Raw genomic sequence first — 24,147 nt, 5'->3', positions numbered from 1 at the left:
GAGAGCAAACTGTATATAACTAAAGGGTGTTAACTAAACAAGGGGATAGGTATTACAGAAGTATTGTAAATTTGCTCCTAGTGCAGAAAGAAGCATTTCAATGTGACAATGTTGCATGCTTATGCAAATTTTCTTTCCTCTATTTCTCCCCTAATGACTTCAACCATTTTCATGCTTTGATCCATCTGAGCATATATAACTAGTAGTTTTATCATCCCCCTTTAAGAATGCTGAATACTACAACTATATTGATTCTTGATGGCTACAACCAGTCCGAGCCCAAGTTGGGATTGGAGAAGTATTTTAGCAAGGTGGAGGATTCTTGAACTGTGATACTGAAAGAGAACATGAAATGGGTTTGAGATCAATATCTCTTGAGATCCATGAGTTCCCGGCTCCAAGCTTTCATTTCATTAAGCCAAAATCATTACACTTGGACTCTACCATCTCCAAAGTTTTTTAATATAACTGAAAGGATCATGCAAATTTTCATTTGTCAAGCAGCTAACACTTCACTCTCTTGTGTTTCAGTTTATGCAAAGATGATCAAACGGCTGCAGCCTCGGAATATGAGGTTGTCTCGAGCTTTTCATACCGAGGGGACTTTCCCTCAAACACAAGTATGAATACCCCTTTAAATACTTATGGTAGCCCCTAAAATTACATTATGTGGAGACTATGGTATTGGTATGACAGCCACAGCCTTACAGTCAAACTTAAACAGGACCTCGGCGTGGGTGCAGCACCTTGAATCATCTCTGCAACTACTGTAATGCTAATGGACTGATATTCATATTTTTACGACATGCAGAAAGGCTCAAGCTACTTCGAGTGTCTCTCCTCTCATGTTAAAAGCTAATGCCTTGGTGCATCCAAATCCTAACATGATACAATAGTAGGCAAAATTCATAGACAATTATATATACACTTTGGCGGCTTGTTGGATAGAAACAGTCTTTTCAAACAAAAAGAAACACGAGGAATTAATACATGACTGAAGAAAACAAAGGTTGCGCATGGTTGTGGGGTTTCACTATACATACACTTTGATTGCTTGTTGGATAGAAACAATCTTTTCAGTCATTGTAACGCTCTTTTATACAAGCTCTTGACTTGAGACATTATTTATCTTTTTGCCAGTAGCCATAGACTTGCGTTTTCTTTTTAAAGTCTAACATGTATACCCCTCTTAAGGTTTGCTGCAATATAGCTCTCTTTCGGTATTTGAGTTGTAATTCTCCATATCCTTTTTACTTCGTTAATCTTGAATGACAACTTTCCCTATATAACATTTCCTAACCATATGCAACGGGGAACACAACACTCCACATCCATCATGTAATGCCAAAGTAGTAAAATTTTAAAAAGAAAAGCAGTTGCATAGAAACAAAATAGATTTCCTCACACCAGCTTTTCCATCAGCTAGTACTAATTTTCTGCCCAAGCAAGATGAAGGAAGCAACGAGAAGTCAAGCATCACTCCAACTATTCGCTGAGATTTTAGAGGGGGGTGAAATTTCGACGTCATTAAGGACTTTAGCATTCATACCATTAATCACCAAACCACTGATAAGAAGCCCATATCTGAAATAACATATCCATTGGTTGGGAAGAACATGATGATTGGGCAGGGGTAAAGTATCATTAAGGCTTGAACCATAGCAGCCAACATACGATATTCAAATTAGTTCAGTAACATGTATTTACAACACATCATTGCAATAAAATTGAAGCAGAGCAACTAAATAAAGAACATTATCTATTTGAGTTAAAACTGGTGAAAAGTCATTGTAAAATAAACTAACATCAACAATTTACTATACAATGTAGCTGCTAGATGTACCAGCTTGGTCAGATGCAACTGTGCCCTGCAAAAAATACATAATCCCTGAACAAGCTAATGTACAAATTAGAGATACAACATCAAATTAGCAGCACAAAATGCAGTTGTGAATGAATGTGATGTGTAATCTAGGTATAAAGCAGGGTGGTGGGTTTGTTTGGGTTGAGTTTGTGTCAGAATTCAAGCTTCTTGCACAACCCAAAATCAATGTTCCTAGGTTTAGCCGCTGGTTTCATAGGTGCACCAGGACAAGTATCAGCAATTCCAGTGAAGCGGAGTACAGATGGGGGTGTTTCACAATCGTCGGACATTTGAGCAAGAGCACCCTCAGCTTGCTTAGAAACAATAACTTGCAAAAGATTCTCATATACTGATTCAACCATTTTCTCATCTGAAAGAGTATCAGAATCTGCTTCAGCAACAACATCAAAGGAGGGATGGAAATCAAGCCGCCGGGCAACGGTGGTCCTATACTCGTCAAGATACTTGTTACTGTTAGGTGCCCGCGCCATGTTATCAGGACCAGGTGCAAAGGGGTCAAAAACACCGTCCTTAGGAGTTCGGGGGATACCAATGTCATTATTATTATTATCAACCAAGGCACGGTCAGAATCGCAATCAATGCACGCACGTATGAGTTGTTTCCTGACCACTGAGAGTGTGAGAGGGGATTGAGATTGCAAATCCCCATTCTCGGTGACAGCCTCGGGAGTTATAGGAACCACACAATCGGTGGGAGTATCTTTCATTGAGTCTTTGCACAGATCCCCAGAAGCCATACGCTACAGCAAATTACAAATTAGGTTTAGACTTTAGACTGACGTTTAGTTCTATATATACATATACATACATACATACCCTTTTACCCCAACCAACCAGGCAAACCCTATGTTCACCAAAACAAACAAAACCACACAAACACAAACCCTAATTTAATTTACCTCCCCTGTCACAACACACAAAGAAGAGCGAAAGCGAAAACAAAAGCATTTCAAACATTTAGTTTATGGCACCGTATATCAAGCATGGATTTTGAAATTTGCAGAAAGAGAAAATGGGAGTACCTGAGATGAGTGAGTTGGAAGTACAACAAAGAAGTGAATAGATAGATACTGCTGCTGCCTAGGATGTCTTGTGAGTGCCAAATAGCGCCAAAACCCCAGTCTCTGTATTTATATGCCCTTAATCCCACGTGTCATGCTTCTATTCGCTACACGCTCACCAACTTTTTACTTCTTTTCTCTTCTTTCCATACTACCACATGCACTTCGGCTTTTTGTTTTTTTTTTTCTTACAAACTTGCACTTCGTTTATAAATTTTAAGATATTATTTCTTTAAAAAAATTAAACAAAAATTATAAATGTATGCATTTTTAAAATTTTAACTCTATATTTTTTTATTGATAAATATTTTTTTATAAATTTAATTAATATTTTTAATTTTTTTATTTAACCTATATTTACAAATATAGGCATAATGTACAAAAATGTTTATTAGTATTGATCAGATCTATTACTTTAATTATTTTTTTAATAAACCGAAAACATATACAAGGACAAACTCTTTAATTTTCATGACCTGGTAAGTTCTATATTTGAAGTTATTTAAACATGAATATGAAGATTATTTGAATTGTTGCTACTCATTGTAAATATGATTTTGAGCTTATTTGATGTCAAATTCGTTTGGGATTTTATTTATTACATTAAAGATAATTTTTTAGTGTGATATTCTTTATGGGTTTTACAAAGTCCTAAAAGGTCTGCGACATGCAATCTAGGAAAATTCGAGAGACCCACGATGTGAGTTTTAAGAGAAGACCTTTTCCTTTTTTACCTGCCTTTTACTTTTCACACTTCTTATATAATTTTCATAAAAGATATTTCTGTCAAAGAAATTACAAAAAATATGGTAAAAAGTGCGAAGAGTAAAAGAGGAACGTGAATAGCATAAGCCTATATGATTTGGTTCCTATTTATATAAAACACATGCATGTATCACGCCTTACACCAGGATTTTTAATTATAGATTGGGATAAAAAAAAGTCTGATCGACCATATAAAACCTTGTCACTTCTTTATAGAATGATATCACTTTCAAGTTTCAGATAGTTGCTTTATCAAATTAATATTTTATTTATAGCTAGAAAGAAATTTAATTAATTAGTATTAAACAAGAAATATTTTCAAATAATTACCATATATAATTTGCAGTAATAATCATAGTACCGCATATTCTTCGACTGACATTATTACAAACGAAAACAGAAGTCATTTGAAATAAGCAGCTGGAGTCCGCTTCATTTCAAACATTTGATGCTTATTTCAAACCAAAGATTGAAACAGCTTAATACTGCCTAAGTTGATAGTTAGCCAAACTAAACTGAAGCAGAGATACACCAACAGAACACCAAAAGCACAAAGGGGAACTTCAAATATAAAAGGAAGCGCACAGATGTGTGATCCATGTACAGCAACAAGTGCAAGAATCATTACTTTGAACAAACAAAATTTGTTGGTGAACCAAGAAAAAAAAACAAAATCAAAAAGTCACTTTTTCTCAGTTGGGTTTCTCCCTCTCCCCCCCCCCCCCTACCACTCCAAAATATAAAAATTCATTGGCAAGCCTTTTCTCCTTAACTAATTAATTTCTAGAGCTTCAAACAAACTCTATTTGCCTTTTCTTTTTTTACCATTTTTACCAAACCTTTTACCCTTTGTCGACTTGCTCTTTATATAAGAAACCCTGTTGGCCTTTGTCTGCCTCTCCTTTCGAATTTGATCCATATCTTTGAGTTCTGAACGCACATGAGCATTGGGCATTGAATGCTGCTTCTTGCTGCCTTTAAAATTACTACGACCTCTTTGGTAAGATCCTGTATAACATGAATTCATAAAGTTACAACGTGTAGCTTTTTATAGGCCAAAGCCAATGTATTAAGTGTTTTTAAGATCAATGCGATAATTAAACCACAGAAGACCTTTTTTCTTTTTCTCCCAAGTTAAACATAGGAGTATTGAGGTTAAAGCCGATGTAAGAAATGTGAAACCAAAGTCGTTATAAGTAATGTGAGGCCAAAATTGATGTAAGAGGCTGAAAAACCAATGTAAGTGTGTGTATTGAAGATAGCATAATTGAGTAATAATGGAAATGTAATGGTAAAGTTCAAAATGGCAAGTGTATATTAAATAAATCAAAATATCAATGAGGATTGCAGCCCAGAGATCATGCAGCATTACACCAATAAGGTGTCCAAATAAATGCTATATAGGAATAGTTGTCTAGTGCAGCTTTAACTGAAATATAATACAACCAATAAGGTAAATCAATTTCTTGGCTGTGAAAATGATTTTCAATGTAAATCTCGTCACAGCTCGTGACTTTTAATTATTATAAATTTATAATGAAACCAATTTAGATGCTTACTAAGCATGGCCCTTGTGATTGAAAAGCATAACCAACTATACAATGTAAATGCTGTTTTGATTATTGTGCAAGTTTATTCTATTTACATATTTCATTGCTAAGTCTAGTAAACTTCTACTATTACCAATTTCTAAAGCCAAAACACATATATGGGCATTTTACATGCAAATGTCCTGATAATTCTTAATGGGGAAACAATATAGAACCCATGCAGTCTCCTACAATATTTTTTCTCAATGATAAATACTAGTTATCAATGAAACAGTGTTCATCAAACATAAAAATCAAAGGGAGAAGCAAACTGAGTACCTGTCAAACTTGTTGAATCCTGAGGATCACCATTATTTGTCCCTTTAAGTGATATCCTAACATGTGAGCGTTCTTTCCACTTCTTATATATACCAGTCTTGTTTGCCTTTGTTTTTGCACCACTCTCTGTCTTTATCTAAACCCGAATAGAAAATATAAATGTTATGTCCTAATTCTTAAAGGTAGGTGAATAAGAGAATCTCATCTTGCCAAGTAAGTACCCACATAAACGATGGGGCCTTATAAATATAGTACCTTTCCATTTGCAGCAACACGATCACCATTGTTTAACTTGATGTACTTTTTACCCCTCTGACCAAAAGTTTTATGAGATAAATGATAATCTTTCAAAAAATATATATATATATATAATGTCCAAAATAGCTTTTTGTCTTCTTTTATAATTCAACCACAACTTTAGCATTACCTTATCCCAGTGATACATAGATCTTTGCTTCTGAATGCCAGCACCATCATCTGCCACTAGATCGAGGACAGCTGCTTCCAATCTAAAAATATTGAACATCATTAGGACCAAAGCCAAACAAGCAAAAGCTAAACCCATTAGAAAGTATTCTATGGTATGGTATGTTGAAAGTCACAACATGCTATACTAGCAAACAAATTAAACACCAAAGCACAAACACAATCAGCCAAAAGTTTTATAGTTCCAGCTTTTTGGTTCTTAACTAATGATTTATACATGGGCCAGCAGGATGTTTTGGTTCACACTAACCCCCTGGCCCCCCAAAAAATATAGCAAATAACAAGCAATTAATAAAAGAAAAAATTACCTATTAGAAGCAAAGTCTTCATTAGCTTTTACTGAAAGGCCAGCCTCCATATGCTGAGAATGATAGCAAGAGACAAGTTATATAAGTAGCCAACTTTTTAGTTTCAAAAGCATAACCATCACAGGATATAGTATATATCTGTATGAACTATGTAATTCAGATAAATATGAAGAATAGCAATACAGATAGGCAGATAGTGACTTACTTGATTTTTTGGTATTGAACTTATATAGTGATCCTCATCCTTGAAACTTTGGGGCTTTCTCTTAGAACCACATGCTGCTAAAACTCAAGTAACAGAATAAGAAATTAATCGTTACACTTTTTCTTCCTCTTTAAGTCTTTCACTCTAAATCCTAATAAAGCATACACAAGTAAAACTAAACCTTGAAATTTACTATCAATTTTAACTGACAATTCTTACAATGACCCAATCTTAACTGCTAAGAAAGAGGTAATAAGGTTGAGGCACTATGTTCTTTCAGCTGTGACACTAGAAAGGCACATGCTTGATGAAAACATGTGAAGCCAAGGTCAAGTAGAACGAGTTTCCATCTTCAAGAATCCAGTATATTAAACTATTATCTGCCGTAGTTATAAAAATGAATTTACAGTTATAGGTAGTAATTTTCAGTGACTATACTTAGAGGATATAAGGTCAACTAATACAGTGAAAGCAAGCAATTAACACAACCATCAGACAACTCTGCCAGCCTTGTTATTAATATATTTGATAGTTCCTTTTTTTGTCATTAATCAATTATATACAATAGTAATCTTCAATTATTATATTCAATACAAATCTTTTTCCCCTTTCTTTTGATATTTCTCTTTTGCTAAAGCCTATGACACGTTCTTTAAGTATAGAAATCACCTTAACCACATTTCTACATCTTCGGTTGAAATAGAAACTAGACTGACCATGATTAACAAATAACATAAAACCAAGCATAAGAACTTGAAACAAGGGTATAAAATACTTCATGATGCAAATCATTCACTTTTCAAACTGAAAAATACAATGACCAAACTTAAACAAAGTTCAATGACAATAAATGAAATAAAACCTTTTCTTCCTTTCTCCATGGAAGGACTGATTTCCAATTGAATTTCCTCCTGCAAGGAACATATACATATCCCCAAGAAATGAATATATAGTAAAGAAAATCCAAAATAAAACTAACTAGATTGATTCCAATCAGTCAGAAGAATAATTCATGTTTTTCTAAAAAAGGAGGTTGAGTTCTCCAAATCCAAATTTCAGCAATAGCCATATATACCTTTTCCTTATTACTCTTCGACTGCTGCTGTTCATGAACCAAATTTATAATATTCTCATGAATGGCTCTTTTCCTTTTCATCACATCGGCCCATTGGCCAGAAGGGCCCTGCAATTTATTGAGCATCATTTTCAATGTTTAGGTAAAGTAGACACCAATATAGACATGCACATCATAACATATAATTCAAACGGGATTTTGGGTGGCATGCAGCATAAACTCTGACATGATACATCACAGAAAAGTGTATACCTATTACTCAAGAAAGAAAAAGGGATGGTTGGGCCAATGATCACTTTTAAGTACATTTTTTCCAACTTAGAATTTTAAATGATGAAGAGCAGGCAATGAAACTAAATATGATATAGTCTAGAAGTTAAATTGTCAATTTATCACTATAAGAACTGACATCACTCACTACACTCCACACCACAGGACTAAATATCTACATATCTGCACCACTCATAACAAATCAAAATTGTGTTTAACCCAGTAAAGAAATTATAGATGTAAATAGCATGCTTAAATACATTATCCACATAAAAGAGATGCAATAACAAACATAAAATGGATTTGAATTCAGAACAATCGCCAAAGATGACAGAAAGACACAGAAAAGCCATACCATCCACCATGATTATCCAACTTTCATTTATGTGAATATATTGAAAAATGTTAAATTGTATAAGAGAAGTCACTGGAAGGGGGAACAAGAAAGTGTTATTCTAGCTACCAAATCAAAAAATGAAATTATTGAATTATACCAAAATATGGAATTATAAATAGGACATAACATGGATAATGTACTTAAAGTAGAAATCCACCTGTTGATGCTTTAATTTAGCTGCTTCCCCTTCAGCTTCCAAAATGGTCTGCTTTGGCCTGATATTGAATTATTAAAGCAATGCAACTATAAAATCTACTTAAAGAATGCAACTAGAAAGGATATCAGCCTAATTAACATAATCTTGCACTCACCTAAACTTTTTCAAATGCTCAGAAAATGCAAGTGCCGTTAACTCCCCTGTTTCCAACACATTCATGAACATTGGATGCAGCCCTTCGTGAGGCAAATCCTTTACTCTTCTAATGGACTCCTTTGCGGGTAAGGGTTTTGTTTTTGAATACAAACGAAATGCATTTTTACAGGTCCTCTGCAACAATTCCAGTTCCGCAGAAGTATCAATAATTTCCCTAACTCTGTCTGAAACAAGGTCGATGACTTTTTGCGGGAAACGACCATAAATAGTTTCTCTATTTGCCATTGCCTGTTCACATCTAGACAATACTCCTTCCATATCCTGCAAGACCTCTTCTTCGGTGGGAGCAGGTTTGATTGGTTTCGAAAGAAACAAATGAAGATCCAAAAGGTAAGCCATATCCTCAGGAGTCACAAAAGAATATGCAGTACCAGTTCGACCAGCCCTTGCAGCCCTTCCAACTCGATGGACAAATATTTTAGGCTTGGGGGGAAAGTCCCAATTGATAACATTATCAAGTAATGGAATGTCAATGCCCCGGGCCGCAACGTCTGTCACAATCAACAACATTGTCTTTCTAGACCTAAACCTTGATACATGGATTTTGCGAGCATCTTGATCCATGTCGCCATAACACACAGATGGCTCGATACCCTCTTCACGAAACAAAAGGTTGAGAAACTCCACATGATGTTTGGTGGACACAAAAATCAATGTCTGCTGATCAGAACCAATGTGCTCCCTAATCAAATACAGCAACGCGGAGTACTTCTCTTCCTGCCTCAAAGTGAAGAAGGCAAGCTTCAAGTCAGGGCTAATTCGAGTTTCCAAGTCGAGGCGGAGAAGCTGAGGGTCTCTCAAGCCAGCCTTGGCAAATTCAGCAAGAGCACTGGGCAGTGTGGCACTGAAAAGCAAGGTCTGACGGTTCTCCCCGAGCTGAGCAAGAATCTGATGCAACTGCTCGGCGAAACCCATGCCAAATAAACAATCAGCCTCGTCGAAAACAACATACTCGACGCTGCGCAATGACATGTCATCAACCTCAGACAAATGGTGCATGAGCCTACCAGGAGTGGCAATTATGATGTCAGGACTCTGAGCTAATTCCTCAAACTGACTCTCCATACTATCTCCACCAACTAACAAACTAACACGAAGGTCTGATCGAAAGAAGAAGAAAAAAAAAACAGAATCAAATGAAATGAAAGAAACAGAGAATGAAAAAAAAACTTGAATTGAAGGTGACCTGTGAAGTGGCCAAGCTCTTTGGTGAACTTAAGAGTTTGAAGGGCCAAGTCCCTGGTAGGGGATAGGATGAGGGCTCTGACACCAGACTGAGGGATATGCTGATTGAGGCGGTGAAGCATGGGGACAAGAAACGCTGCCGTTTTGCCAGAGCCCGTGCGAGCCATGGCAACGACGTCGGAGCCAGAAAGGATGAGGGGCATGGTCTTCCGCTGAATTGGAGTGGGCACTTTGTACCCTTTGCGCTTGATTCCTTTGAACACATTGGGATTCAGACCAAGTGATTCAAAACCCCCAGATTTTGCATTCTTCTTCATCTTCTTCTTCTTCGTCGCTTCGCGTCCCATCTTTCACTCTGCTCTGTGGGCAACGGCTTCGAGTTTCATCCCCAAACCCACAGAGTAGGGTTTTATTCACTTTCATTTTATAAAATAAATAAAAATCAACCAACTATCTTACTATCTTTATTTTATTTTATATATATATATATATTAAAATAATTATGTGTTTTTTAATTTAATGGAAATTACCAGTAAATAATATGAGTGCTCTTTTTTAGTCAATCTTTATATATTATCCCGTATTCTGCACTGGTACGAACGATTAGTTCCGAAATGGTATTTTTGTTAGTCAACAAATCATTAGGCCGACTTTCGGCCAGACCAATTGAACTAAGTGATCTAGCTGGGATTTCAAAATTTTGCAATCTATTCTACTTACCAGTGTTTTTTACAGTCTTCTTTAAACACATTGATGATATCTTAACTTATTTTCTATTGTTTTTCTCAATGTGTCACACTAATATCTCCTTAGGAGAAATGTTAGCAAATTCTTAACTTTTTGAATGTAGACCATAATATTTAAGCATATGAACCTCATGTGTCTATATATCTATAAATAAATATATAGATATAAATCACAAAATGAAGTACATATGAGTGAGTGTATAGGAATCCAAATCTATCAAATCACTTATTCTACATTTTAGGTCTTCTCATTCCTTCATCTTGCAGATGTTCTTTGTGTAACATTTAAATTGAATATAATTCTATCAAGTTATATTATTATTTTCACATGACACATGTAACATATGAGACTTCTTTATTTTTCTAGAGAGCCTCCCTAAAATTTAATTTCAATATACACTCTTTGAAGTATTTACTATTAATGAAATTTATTAAAAAATTACAAGTTATGAGTCATAATATATCTAATGAGTCTTACTCTTAAATTTATAATTTTCAATAATGATAGAATATGTAATATGTATTTTTTCTACTGGTATGATAAAATATGCATTAGAAAGAATTTATTGCTAACATTCCTCTTATTTTATTTAATCATTATAGATTTTATAATTTCTTTTATGAGATATAGATTCATATTCATTTTAATATTATCATTTCTAGTATCATCATCTTTTTCTCTCATTTCTTTTGAAGGGAACCTTTATACCATACAATAAAGTTTCTTTTTTAACGGTCTTTACCACCATCTTTTTCTCTCATCTCTTTAGAGGGGGAATGTTTGTACCATACAATAAAGTTTTTCTTTTAACTTTCTTTTCGCTTAAATTCAAACTTATGAGAAGTTTCTCTTTTAACTTAGTAATTACTTCACAAATGACCCTCACTGTTTTTCTCTATTTTAACCTCTCAATTTGTTTTATGTGTACATCTTCATTAATTATCTACTAAATAATTATATTAATCCAGTATACACAAATTTAGACCCCTATAGAACATATCTGTCTTATTTTTACCTTCAAGTCATTTTTCCTTTTACTTTTTGCCAAAATCAGAATACATTTGCTAAAAATAAAAAAGGACATAAATTTTGGGATAAAAATTAACACTAGAAATGTAGAATGATCATGCATCCTGTGCAACAGCTCTTATATTGATGAAGAACGTAATGAAATATGATGCTTGGTTGAATTATAGAAGAAACGAGTGAGTCATCGAGTCTTTGAATCTTTGAAAGCAAGTTAGACTTAAAGTCATTAGGTCGAGAATACATCTCACTAGTTGTCATATATGATTACCCCAACACAAATAACTATGAATGTTGTGCGGTTATATGCTGGCCTCCCATCCTAGTTGTACAAAAAGATTGAAATACATGAGAATGTCTGCGTAGATTTGTTTTTCAAAATCAAAATAAAAACTCGTCAACACAAAGGTAGGGAACGTAGAAAGATGAGGTAATATATAAATAAATAAAGGGCATCCTTGTGCTACAACGAGCAGCTAGAGAGGACTTTACTGAGTGGTAAAAATGCATGTTTGTTTTACCTTTTTTTGAATAAGTAAATAATAATAAAGTGTCAAAAAGTTCTGGAAAAAAAAAAAAAGAGAAATGCTATCGAATATCTTATTATTTTTTAATACTAAATAGTATTCCTAGTGTATTTTTCTCATATGCCCAAGTTATTTTAACATGTGAATTGAGCAGCCTTTGTGCTTCAAAGTTCAATTCCAGCCGTAATATTTATGAACAGCATTCCGAATGATACAAGATCTAAACAAAGCAAAGCAATAAACAAAACAAAATCAGCCAAACGGTCAAATAAAAGAGATGAATGAATCCAAATTTTCAAGTTAAACCTGCTTGCCTAAACAATAAAAAACAATTTTTTCACTCTACTATTTATCCAAACGTTTATCATATCTTGACTTAGTTTAAATATTGGACAGGAGTCTTAGGTTAGTAACTCCAAAATAAATGAAATGTAGGATTAAATTTAGGATCTAGGACATTACAGTGATTCTCTAATATAACTGGCAGGAATAATCTCAGTATTCTGTACATACTATGGATAAGTTAGTTAGTTCCATTCCCTTGGAAAATAGCAACATTTTGCAAGGCAACAAGTACCCAATAACTGCAAAAAAAAATCAGACATACCAACCATAACAAGAATTGATATCACAGAGAATATGAAATGTAGTCAAATGGTTTCCCTATGATCATTCATTCATGCAGTGTTGGTTCTGTTACGTGGTTGGACCTGCACTAGATCAAAAAAAGGAAAAAGAACAAGCACAGCAAAACAAGAAAGGCTCTACACCAGCTTTACGTAGTTCAGCAGTGTGTCTACATCCATGAGAAATGACAGCTCATCATCATCACATTGATCATGAAAAACACAGTTCAATACAAGCAGCAACTAGCTTTGATCTCTCTCGGTTTCTTTCTAACAAAACCTCTCTCAATCACCTAGCTCACTATCTCCTCACGAACTCTCTGAATTTTTCTGCAAAACTCTCGGTTTTTCTATATCACGATCAGGGATATTTGTACACTAGTTGCTAGCTCTTGGAACCAAGATTTTCCTTTGGTGCCAAGTCACCAATTTAGTTATGACAACTGAATTCAGTTATGACATCAACCAAGGAACCCTTCACACTTGTGGCTTTTGGTGATTTTGAGTCATATACCACATGCAGACTCACAGCCCTCAATTCTAGCTTAATGCATGTTCTTTACTGAACTATTGCTGTGCATCAGTACTGCATAAATGGTTGCCGTATTTCTTTTTCAACGATTAATATAATCGCACCACATATCATTTTGTAAATTTTGTAAAAGATGCTGGTATGTTTATCTACTATACTGATGACTCCCAGAATGTGTTTGCTACTAGAAATTTCACCCACTTGCATAATCACCTCCACTATCCATCCGCTGCAAAACAAACAAAAAGAACATATCTAAATAAAATTATAATAGCTTTATAGTGCATGGAAGAAGTAAAATCCTAAATTAACAACTCAACTTATTCTTAGTGCTACAAATTCACAGATCCATTTGCCAGTTTGTTTTGAACTTCACCGTACTCCTAGGCAGGGCAAGGACACTATGTACTATTGCCAATTTTCTTTGAATTTCATCCAGGACACTATGTACTATTGCCATGAAGCCACCTTAGAGATGGGTAATAAACTGACAAAGATTGAGTAGTCCTAAACATTCGGACATCTGGAACAATTAGACATTTTTAAAACTGAATTAAAAATATAAATAAAATCAATAGAAATCATTTATTCATGAGGGAGAGAATGACTTCTCCTTTCAACTGAGACACAAAATAAGCACATAAAAATAAATGCATGTTGGAGTACAAGTCTGAAGTGAAGTCCCATACTAAATAGAAATAGAAAAGTTAAGTATCATATAAGTGAGGAGAAAATCCATAAATTTAAATCCTGAGGTTTTAGGTTAAGACTTGATGTGAAGTTCAACTCTGCAATTATTGATGTAAAGGCTAATGATGTAATACTATTTATCTTGGAACAAAAAACAAAAAGATTATTGATGTAAGGGTGAAGAAAAAAGCAGCAAAAAAGAAAAGGAACAGAAAAATAGAACAACTGCTTGGTGTATACACAGAAACAAAGTCCAATCACCATTTCTGCAATCAAAGTATAATGTACAATAATCCAATTTTTTTTTTCTTTTCTTCTTTTTGGGCTACACAATGTGCACTTGTTGGAAACCAACACTCAACCTATATTTGCCAAATTGCTCACACTAGTGGGATAAAATTGAACAAAAAACTACAAGCTTCAAGAAATAAAACCAAACGCTTAAGAAACCTGACCGGACTACCCTTAGCCAAGACATGATTGGTGCCAAGGCTAGATACCCAAATTCCCATCACTGAAGAAAAAATTAATAAAACAATATAAATGAGAAATTTTCAACTTTTTCTTCTGGCTCAAAGTGGCCTCTCGGTATCAATTAGAATCACTTGAGCTCGAGCTGGAACTGGAACTAGATTTTCTACTGTGAGATTTACTAAAATAAAACAGAATTCAAATTCAAAAACATGACCAAAGTACCATATTTCATAAGGAGTAAACATGAAAGTTGGTCCTAATAATTGTTAGGAGTATTAACTTGGTCCCTACAATTAATGAAATTTTTAAATGATTTTTTTTTACAAGATAAAGTTTTAAAATGTTAATTAACTTAGTTTTCTCCTTCTCTTTTGTAACTTTTGTGTTTGTGACTTGCCATAGGCGATAAGTGAATGGTAATAGCCAAATTTGGTCTAGCCATCACGTATGTATAATTTTAGTCATCATTTTGTTGAAATTACTCTGGCTAAGATTGGATGAAGGTACTCTGGTTGAGACTGAGGTGAAGATAATGTGATCCTGACCTAAGCAATATGTGTTTGTGTCTATTTTCAGTCCAAAAATGAGTTACACAAGTAGAATACATAGAATTAAGTGTATTTACAAGAATCCTACTTGAAAACTTCTGTATTCTACTTCTTTTTACAAGGAAAGCGTGAGGAAAAAAAGTTGATGTAAATATAAAGAAAAAAAATACTTTTGTTTATATTTTATGTCTTTCTTTATTGTTTAAGGTATATCAGTTATTTAAACTGCATATTTTTTTTTTCACTTTTCACACAATTAAATAATAGAAAAGAATCACTTTTCTTTCATATCTCATAATCTAATTAACAAATCGTCTCTTTTCTGTTGGTCCCTTTTTTCCTAAATAAAAATGGATAACGCGAGGTGGCAAGAAATGGAGTGGAAGGATCTAGACTTGTCTTGAGTTGAGAAACGAAGTGTTACCGGAAAAAAGGGGAATATTTTTTTGTGTCAACGGAGGGCAAAACAGTCTGATGACAAACTATTTATTTGGCTGACACGATCACTCACGGAAGAAGAATCCTTGATCTTATGCCCCACAAACATTACTACATGATCATGATCGATTAATTCACATATCTCAATACTCATACTAATACCGGGTTTGCTTTTGATATGATATCCCCCAAGGCCAAATGCAGTAGTAATTAAACATTCATTTAACACACATGGAATTCCTATATGCTCTCTACGTACTGTTAAAAAGCCTTGATCACTCACTCACCCTTCTTTGCCAATGCAACATGAGCCGATTGAGGTGAGTTCAGTCTTCTCTTTCATTTGGCACAACATTTACATTTACATTTTATGGAATTGTTTTGTGTGACAGAAAACTGCAAAAAACAGAAGGGCAAAGGAGAAGCCCACGAATATCTGCATTGGAGGCTGAGGCTCATGTCCATTCAATGAGGCGCCACTTGGACAACGGTCAGGGACCTGCATTCCGAACTAGGGGCAGAAAGAACACAAAACTGAGGCCAAACAAGGTCTTGTTTAATATTAACGTTTTTCATGCCTTGCTTAATCCCTATCTAATTATCTTATAGTTCACACTCACAAGCCACATTATGCAGGGTGTGAAGCATTCCTGCCATCAAGATATTCAAAAGAAAAGTGGTGATGGTGAGTAAAGGTCTTCTCACCCTCAATAAATAATTTGCTCAATCAAACTGAGGTGGCTTTGAACTTGATTAAAATTATTATTTCTTATGACACTCCCAGTGCATTCAATTTACTACGTTATTGATCATGTATCAGATAAACCATCAAAACTGCCATCTTCACCTTCGTTGCCTGAGAAACAAATACTTCAACTTGTACTTGACACTTTACAAAGGTGTACCTTACTTTTATCATTGTTATGTTACCAATTCGAAACCTTTGTTATCTCTTGTAATTTAAGTATAATATTTTAAACTCATATACAGGAGAGACACGTATGAAATATTTGCTGAACCAGTTGACCCAAACGAGGTGTGTGGTCATTTTTAGTCATAGTATTTGTGGATATTACACGGCATTCCCTTCTAATTCACTTTTTTTATGGAACTTTGTTCTAAGGTTGAGGATTATTATGCAATCGTTAAAGAGCCTATGGATTTTGGCACCATGAGGGCTAAATTACACGAGGGGATGTACAGGAGTCTAGAACAATTTGAGGTTTACAGCCTTTATTTTATATATGCTCACGTGGTTTTCTCTTGCATTAATCTAACACCATTGGTATCAATTAGCAAATATGTATGCTTAAACTGCTGTAATGTCCCGGCTCATCATCTAATTCTAATACATGGTATTTGAACCATTATGCAGCATGATGTTTTCTTAATATTCGACAATGCAATGCATTTTAATTCTTCTGGTACCATCTATTTCAGGCAGGTATGGAATATAATGCTGGTGAAATTGTGGCTCCTAGTTTTGCCATAAAATCTCTAATTTATCTTCATAAAATGATTTATAACCCCTTCATTTTGCAGGCTCGTGTAATCAATGAACTAGCTAAGAAAGTTTTTGATCTATTAAAAAACAATCCTGAGAAGTTTGAATTGGAATTCTCAGAAACAAGGCGAAAAGTAGGTCGGAGAAACCAAGGAGATTCTAGGGATTCCACAGACCTGAAATCCAGTGAAATAGCTAGTGGTGTGCCCTCAAAAACTGTGCCATGTTCTTCTCGTGGTACACCAAACAAGAGAAGCTTTAAGGCAAATCATGGGTCTAAGCATGTTGAGATTACTGCAGGTAAGTTACTCTGTAACATTCTTGTACTCAGATTAATATTCTACAAGCTAAATACTTTTTTTGACATTCTACTGGTTGTATTTTACACTGAAAAATCTCTTCCTCCCAAGCTTAGCTGCAAAGCTTCTTATGTATCATTTGTTCAACAAAACTATTCTTACATGATTTGTGTATTTAGAACATATCCAAAAAATAATAATAAAAATTTATCTATCAGGTACTGAAGAGAGAAGCAGAGGCAGATCTTCTGAGATTGATAGGCGATGTACTTATAGACCTTTGTCCCTTGAGGAGGATAAGTCAATATTTTCAACAGTATATGGTAAATTGAAACTGCTTGAGCACGTGAGTAATCTTGTTTATTCTCCTTGCCTAATGCGTCAACGCAGTTTGACAATTCTAGTTTGAATTTGTTTTTCTTATCCTTTATATAGGTAAATCAGCAAGATATTGGCTACAAAGATAGCTTGATGTTGTTTGCTAAAGATTTAGGACCCACTGCACAAAATATTGCTAAAAGGAAATTACTTGGATGTGAAATTCGTACAGCATCTACTTCTGCTCCATGCAGGCCAGATACTTCTAATGGAAGGGAAAAGGTTGAAGGCACATTGAATGCTGAAAGAGAGAAAGACTGCAGGCCCTTAGATGGTAATGCTTTGGGATGTCACAGGTTGTCCTTAGGGTGTCACAAAGAGTTCCCAAACAAGAGTTTCTGTTTTGATTCATCCTATTTGCAAGCTTGTGCTGAAGATTTTACTTACTCAGATCAAGGATCCAAAGAAACTGGTAAGAAGTCTGTGAGGATGTTACTGGACAGATCAAAGTTGCTTAATCAAGAAAATTTGTCTGTTTCAGTCCTAGAGAATTTTAAAGCTGGTAGTGTGGTAAACTCAAGGTTAGAAAACAGTTGTGAGCTTCAAAGTCAACCTCAGGCCATAGAAAGTAGTGATGTTTCAGGTTACGTTCAAGAAAAAAGCCAATTGCAAAACAATTTCATGTTTCGTTCAAATTGTGCAATGGGTGATCGTGAAGGAACAAATGAGATTAGTTGCTCAGCTGATCAGGCCATGAAGATTTTAAAATCAGACCAAACTGTGTCGTCGGCTTCTAGTTTTGTTTTCAATCTTCCATATTTGAAGACACGACTTGATCAGATAAATTCCTCAGAGTAACATAGGTTGTTACAACTGCAATAGGATTCTAGTGACAAGATGAGACCCTTTTCTACTCAAGTGAGTTATCAGAGAATTTTGATCGGTAATCCTCCAACTTATCTGCACACTACTATTTGCGGTCACAATCAGCCTAACACTAGTCATTGAATAATAATCAATAATAGCATACTGAGATTCGACGCCTTTGTTGTTGTCTAATCTTTGAAGGGTTAAGGGCCAAATGGAAATTCATGTTGTGTGTTAAAATTGCTAGGCGTTTGCCCCTTTTTCAAAGAAGACCGCATTAATTAGTTGTCTAACATGAGGTATTAAAGCATGAATTGGTGGTTTGTTGGAATGGAATGCTATTGTTAATTTTCTCCTTTGTTGTAAATGGTGACCATCTTTCAATAATAATTAATACACATGATATGTTTCTAATAAAATTTGACTGAGTGATATATGCTAGCTAGTTATGGTGCTGAGCTGCCCGTGTCCATTTTGTAATCTTAACCTACCAACGTATGTTTGCTTGTCATGTACTGAACTATATGGAACTGCAGGCATATTAATTGACAGATTACTTACAATGGCTTCGTATTAGGTGCTCGTAAAGTTGGTCATGGAAAAGCTCGTTGAGAATTAGTGGTCTAAAGACAGGAAAGTGTTAAGTAAATCCAAGATTCAGGCAAAAAAAAGCTGTCTTGTTCGATTTTGGAATGTGCTTTTAATTTTTGAGACAAGTATATATGAAAAATATAAATGTCATCTGTGGACCATATTTTTTCATCCTCGCAAACATGGAAGCTGAATACGTTAAAATTAATACAAATTTCTTGAAACTTTTAGAAGAATACAAATTGAAAGGTTACGTAGTAGAAAACACAAATAAAAATCATGTACCATTAGAAAGCACAAGATCCATCCTATTAGAATTAAGTGTCAAGATGATTATGAATATTTTAATAGTACAGTGCACTGCCATTTGTGTTGTGTTATTCATGTCTCATTATTTGGTTTTATTTACCTTCAAATGCTTATATATCAATATCAATATATTCTAGGACTTTTCAAACAAAGCAAGTAATAAATGTAGGCTTGTATGCATAAGAGTGAGACAAATTGTCATTGTGCGCCTAAAAATGGGCCTTGTGGACTTTTTTATGTTCACCGTTAATTAGTTTAATTATTTTTAGAATTTTATTTTAATTTTGAAATTGAACTTATATGAAAACCTGTGTATGACCTTTTTGACTTGGTCTTTCATCCAAAAACGTGGGTTAATGAAGCTAACAAATATTCACATTTTTATTCTTTAACATCCATAATTTTATTCACTAAGTTAATGGGCTTATATTAAGCTTAGAAATAATCACTGAGCCTATAATAACTTCTAGTTGTTTAAAATGAATGTACATGAATCATTAATCTTAAATGAATATATTGGATGCGTTCAACTCAGCTCCTATATGTGGGATATTTATCAGTATTGGAGATAAGGGGTGAATCTATGAGATGAATAAGTGCAATTTTGATCTTATCTAGATAGAAATGAAACTAAATAAAAGAATGGGGAGATTTAAAATGAACGATGGGAAAGGGAGGGGCGTTAATTGCTACGAATCCTACGTTCAAGGGGGGCATGGAGGCACCAGACACTTGTGTGTTAGATTTAAAATGGGAAAGGGTTGGTTATAATGAGTTGAAAGTTGGGAGGGACAGGGTTGGTTGTTTTCTGATCGAGATCGTGGCAGTGGCTGTGGTTTGGTGGTGGCGGCAATGGCATACAGGAGAAGACACGGAATATCCAGAGCTTCCACCTTCAAGGAAGAGGTTCATCCAGATCATGATAATGCCAATGACCCAACTCCTCTTCCATCTTTGTCCTCTTCCTTTTCCTTCACTCCATCTTCCTCATCCTCCCTTGCTGCTCAGGCCATCAAAGCCTCTGCTGCTCGTCGTGATCCCTCTCTTTCTTTTACTTTTCCCAAATCTGAACATGATCAACATCACAGATCAAAGGTAATCAACTAATTTTCTCATCATTTTCATTTCATTGAGTCAAACGGATAAACAAAGCCTTAAGTTTTTAGTTGAAGTATGGTGTCAAATTCACAAGTGTGGTTTGATTGAGGGTCACTGATGGTCATGATCTCCCGCAACAATATATATACATTGATGTAATAATATTATATGCATGGCATGCAGAGCTTTGACGCTTACGGGGATGTTTCCAAGTCTGGTGTGTGGGGCGTCCTCGCCAAGAAAGCCAAAGAAATTCTAGAGGACGACAAGTCATCCCCACAACACAACAACGTCGTCAATATCAAGCCTGTCGTCGACATCGACAAACTCAAATCACACTCTTTTAATACCTTTGCTCCTAATAAGGCAGCAGGAGATCACAGAACTCCAATTAAACTAAAAGAAATTTCTCCAGATCAATCAAATCAAACTGCAGCAGATACGTGGAATCCATGGCAGCAACCAGACCAGACAGGAGGAGGAGGAGCCTCTCAAACTATCCATGAAACACAACTCAAGGCATCTCGCGACGTAAGGTGGCACTAACAATTTTGTGATGATGCATGTGCTTCATTTCAATGAATATTCTCAATTGTTTCGATCGCTTTCTTTAATGACATGACACGCACGACTTTCTTTTTCGTTTTGTTTTGGTTGGGTGACATACAGGTGGCAATGGCAACAGCTGCCAAAGCAAAATTACTTCTTCGGGAGCTAAAAACCGTTAAAGCGGATTTGGCTTTTTCTAAAGCACGCTCTGCTCAACTAGAAGAGGAAAACAAAATGCTCCGGGACCGCGAGGGTACCGACAAGGGACAAAACGTTACCCGTGCAGATGATGATTTGGTTGGTATTGATAATTAGTTAAGTTTTTTATTTATGTTTTCTCGTGGTTTTAAATTGTGGTCGCAATTGCAATTATGGTGAGTAAGAAAACCTTCACATCGTGGGCAACTACTGAAAAATGAGGACGCGACGCGGTTGTTGCGGCGAGTCGAAATACCTATGTTGCGATTGCAATTGTGATATTTAAAACCATGTGTCTTCTACTTGTTCCTTAATTAATTTGCTGGTGATGGACCAGATCCGGCTTCAACTAGAGACACTTCTTGCTGAGAAGGGTCGATTAGCTAGTGAGAACGAGGTATATGCACGGGAGAATCGTTTTCTACGGGAAATTGTTGAGTACCATCAGTTGACCATGCAGGATTTGGTGTATCTTGATGAGGGCATGGAAGAAGTCACAGAAATTTATCCCTTAGATACCACTGGCACTGTGGTTCCTCGGGTGTTGCCAAAGTCCCCACGCTCGCCTTTAAGTCGAGGAGGCTCGCATACTAAATCATTTTTTTCTGTGCCACAAATACTAGAACAAGAACAAGAAAACAATGTTACATCAGAGTTAGATGAGGCTCCTCCTAGTATCGATATCTCAGTCTCAGTTTCTAAAGATCAGCATGCAAAGTGATCTTTAATTTTATACATGTGTAGTTTGGTTTAGCCTTAGATGGGTTTCTTACTAGTGGAAAATACATATATATGCACAATGCATGCATTACTTGTAAGATTTATTCACATGTTTCCCAAGGAAAGAAAAAATTAAAATAGGACCGACGATGGTTAGTGTTGTACGTGTTCCCCCGAAACAAAAACACATTTGTTGTTAATTGATTCTGGATCCATATATATGTAACTTGCCCGCCCAGAAAGGGTTCGTTTGGCAATGCAAATTCTTCTTCTTTCTCTCCTTTTTATTAGCATGAACAAATTTTATTACTATATACCAAGAGAAGTCTAACACTTACATAAAAAATTTGTTTATTCACTTGTGTTTCAAGTTTGTTTCTCACCATCAGAAGGCTCATTCTTTAAAGTTTAGTTCAAAAACTTCATATATAGCTTAATAGCTTCACAAAAGTTAACCTAAAGTTTTGTTTGTTTTGTTGTTTTATTTAAGCTCAACGATTAAGAGCGTTCGATTTGTTATTATTGCAGAATCATGTGCATGCGGCCGTCCAATTAATGCAGTCAGAATGCTAATATGATGTCACTAATAATGAAAACGAGCTTCTACCAGAATTTGTGCTTACTCTATCTCTTGACCCATGTCAATGATATGATACAATCATACAACTACAAAATTATCCTAATTTCTTTTTAGTTTCTTGTCAATGATTTAAACTTGTTACCTTATTGTACCATCTTAAATAAATAATTTCCAGGAGTTTTAAAAATAGGAAATTATTAATTATTGCCATGCACTTTACAAGAAAGAAGGGCCGGGGGGCAAAGCGGATTCCCTTCCTTTCTTTCTTTATTGTAATTTGCTTTGAAAGCAAGAAATACAATAATTTAGGAAAAGTTAAAATCATCCACGCTTTATTTAATCATTTTCTTATGTTAACTACTTTATTCAGCCAAATCCTTCATTCGTGATCAGAAACTTACAGTTGCCGACTTAACAAAAAGAGGGGAAAAAGTCACTGACTTGTTATACATTCTTTTCATCTATTTTTCAGTTCCACGTATGCCAATTACAATTACCTGTTAGTGTCAATTCGTCCAGCACATTTTTCATACGAGAAAATGCCATCATATCGCTCCTAAATGTTACTCAGGTGAAAATGTTATGTTGGTGTAAGTTGTGAGAAGTAAGTGAAACTTGTGTTTTATCAAGAATTGGACGTAATCTCAGTAATAAAGATGAACTGGTATAAATTTTTGTGTTTGATATTTTTTTGTTTTCCTTCTACTTTCAACTAACCCAAGGTTAGAATTGGTTTTTAGGCTTTTGAAAATATCTTGTGCTTTATATATTTGTTGTGCATTTTTATTAAAAATCTATTATCTATTTTACAAAGTTCTCGAGACAAAAATCTTTGTTGATTTACGAAAAAGGTTTAAGAATTTCTAAATTCTCAATTCAACCTATCTTCTTGTGATTTTTGTCTTTACAATCGTGTGAAGAATCATCTCTATATCCAACAAGAAATATGATCTCTCGTTGCATGCACAACGGTTAACATGCATAATGCCCCATTGATTTTTGCTTTGACGTGCCCCATTGGTTTTTAGGCTTTTGAAAATATCTTGTGCTTTATATATTTGTTGTGCATTTTTATTAAAAATCTATTATCTATTTTACAAAGTTCTCGAGACAAAAATCTTTGTTGATTTACGAAAAAGGTTTAAGAATTTCTAAATTCTCAATTCAACCTATCTTCTTGTGATTTTTGTCTTTACAATCGTGTGAAGAATCATCTCTATATCCAACAAGAAATATGATCTCTCGTTGCATGCACAACGGTTAACATGCATAATGCCCCATTGATTTTTGCTTTGACGTGCCTAATTAACAAGGGCTTTTGGGTAAGTTGTGCTAATGAGAACTCGAGCATAATCAACCCTATGCATATCTCTGGCACCTTCATCAATATCAATAAGTGAACCAATACCATTCACCAGCTTGGAAAAACACTCATGTCCCTATGCTTCAAGGGTATCCCCGTGCACTGAACCCAGGCCAATCGATTTGCTGATACCAAGTACCGAACTAAAAATAGAGAGAATTTTCCCCTTCTTGTTTTACCAGTTCATGTACCTTTTCATCGGACACCCCCTGTTGTTAGTACTAAATCCCCACCCATATATCTCAGGTTAACCTCCTCACTTCCA

General features: G+C 35.0%; 4 protein-coding genes across 6 annotated transcripts; 2 read left to right on the top strand and 2 right to left on the bottom strand.

The window, feature by feature from the left end:
- Nucleotides 1–1,700: 1,700 nt before the first annotated feature.
- LOC100793468 (cyclin-dependent protein kinase inhibitor SMR11) lies at nt 1,701–3,141 on the bottom strand. The gene is made up of 2 exons (XM_003548289.5): nt 2,908–3,141; nt 1,701–2,625 (listed from the first exon to the last, which is right to left on the bottom strand). The coding sequence occupies exon 2, from the start codon at nt 2,620–2,622 to the stop codon at nt 2,017–2,019; it is 606 nt and encodes a 201-aa protein (XP_003548337.2). The 5' UTR covers nt 2,623–2,625; nt 2,908–3,141; the 3' UTR covers nt 1,701–2,016.
- A 1,117-nt stretch (nt 3,142–4,258) lies between these two features.
- Nucleotides 4,259–10,288, bottom strand: LOC100817417 (putative DEAD-box ATP-dependent RNA helicase 29). 3 transcript variants are annotated; one of them, XM_006599683.4, is made up of 11 exons: nt 9,880–10,288; nt 8,632–9,793; nt 8,478–8,535; nt 7,654–7,761; nt 7,441–7,489; nt 6,579–6,661; nt 6,374–6,426; nt 6,007–6,088; nt 5,835–5,891; nt 5,580–5,715; nt 4,259–4,719 (listed from the first exon to the last, which is right to left on the bottom strand). In XM_006599683.4, exons 1-11 carry the CDS (start codon nt 10,223–10,225, stop codon nt 4,514–4,516), a joined length of 2,340 nt encoding a protein of 779 aa, XP_006599746.1. In that variant the 5' UTR covers nt 10,226–10,288; the 3' UTR covers nt 4,259–4,513. The 3 variants fall into 3 exon arrangements, with proteins under 3 accessions (XP_006599746.1, XP_006599747.1, XP_006599748.1); XM_006599684.4 differs by having other exon boundaries at nt 6,579–6,655; XM_006599685.4 differs by having other exon boundaries at nt 6,579–6,652.
- Nucleotides 10,289–15,792: 5,504 nt separating this feature from the next.
- On the top strand, nt 15,793–18,465 carry LOC102667935 (transcription factor GTE12). Its single transcript, XM_014768797.1, has 10 exons — nt 15,793–15,806; nt 15,879–16,035; nt 16,123–16,171; nt 16,307–16,385; nt 16,477–16,522; nt 16,610–16,741; nt 16,862–16,930; nt 17,029–17,302; nt 17,529–17,635; nt 17,725–18,465. Exons 1-10 carry the CDS (start codon nt 15,793–15,795, stop codon nt 18,463–18,465), a joined length of 1,668 nt encoding a protein of 555 aa, XP_014624283.1.
- A 1,655-nt stretch (nt 18,466–20,120) lies between these two features.
- On the top strand, nt 20,121–22,231 carry LOC100816878 (uncharacterized). The gene is made up of 4 exons (XM_003547591.5): nt 20,121–20,469; nt 20,656–21,003; nt 21,142–21,318; nt 21,557–22,231. The coding sequence occupies exons 1-4, from the start codon at nt 20,227–20,229 to the stop codon at nt 21,938–21,940; spliced, it is 1,152 nt and encodes a 383-aa protein (XP_003547639.1). The 5' UTR covers nt 20,121–20,226; the 3' UTR covers nt 21,941–22,231.
- Nucleotides 22,232–24,147: the final 1,916 nt, after the last annotated feature.

Source organism: Glycine max, chromosome 16 (assembly GCF_000004515.6).
Source record: "Glycine max cultivar Williams 82 chromosome 16, Glycine_max_v4.0, whole genome shotgun sequence".
Classification (NCBI taxonomy): domain Eukaryota; kingdom Viridiplantae; phylum Streptophyta; class Magnoliopsida; order Fabales; family Fabaceae; genus Glycine; species Glycine max.
This window is presented reverse-complemented; position numbering and strand designations above follow the sequence as displayed.

Excerpts from the sequence above, each read along its gene's own strand:
- LOC100816878 (XM_003547591.5), top strand. The coding sequence starts at position 20,227 with ATGGCATACAGGAGAAGACACGGAATATCCAGAGCTTCCACCTTCAAG. Across the intron at positions 20,470-20,655 it reads ATCAACATCACAGATCAAAG|AGCTTTGACGCTTACGGGGA; the intron begins GTAATCAACTAA and ends CATGGCATGCAG. Across the intron at positions 21,319-21,556 it reads CCCGTGCAGATGATGATTTG|ATCCGGCTTCAACTAGAGAC; the intron begins GTTGGTATTGAT and ends GTGATGGACCAG.
- LOC100793468 (XM_003548289.5), bottom strand. The coding sequence starts at position 2,622 with ATGGCTTCTGGGGATCTGTGCAAAGACTCAATGAAAGATACTCCCACC.
- LOC100817417 (XM_006599683.4), bottom strand. The coding sequence starts at position 10,225 with ATGGGACGCGAAGCGACGAAGAAGAAGAAGATGAAGAAGAATGCAAAA. Across the intron at positions 6,662-7,440 it reads CATGGAGAAAGGAAGAAAAG|TTTTAGCAGCATGTGGTTCT; the intron begins GTTTTATTTCAT and ends CTGTTACTTGAG. Across the intron at positions 4,720-5,579 it reads GGATTCAACAAGTTTGACAG|GATCTTACCAAAGAGGTCGT; the intron begins GTACTCAGTTTG and ends CATGTTATACAG.
- LOC102667935 (XM_014768797.1), top strand. Across the intron at positions 16,742-16,861 it reads ATTTTATATATGCTCACGTG|CATGATGTTTTCTTAATATT; the intron begins GTTTTCTCTTGC and ends ACCATTATGCAG. Across the intron at positions 17,303-17,528 it reads TACTGCAGGTAAGTTACTCT|GCAGATCTTCTGAGATTGAT; the intron begins GTAACATTCTTG and ends AGAGAAGCAGAG.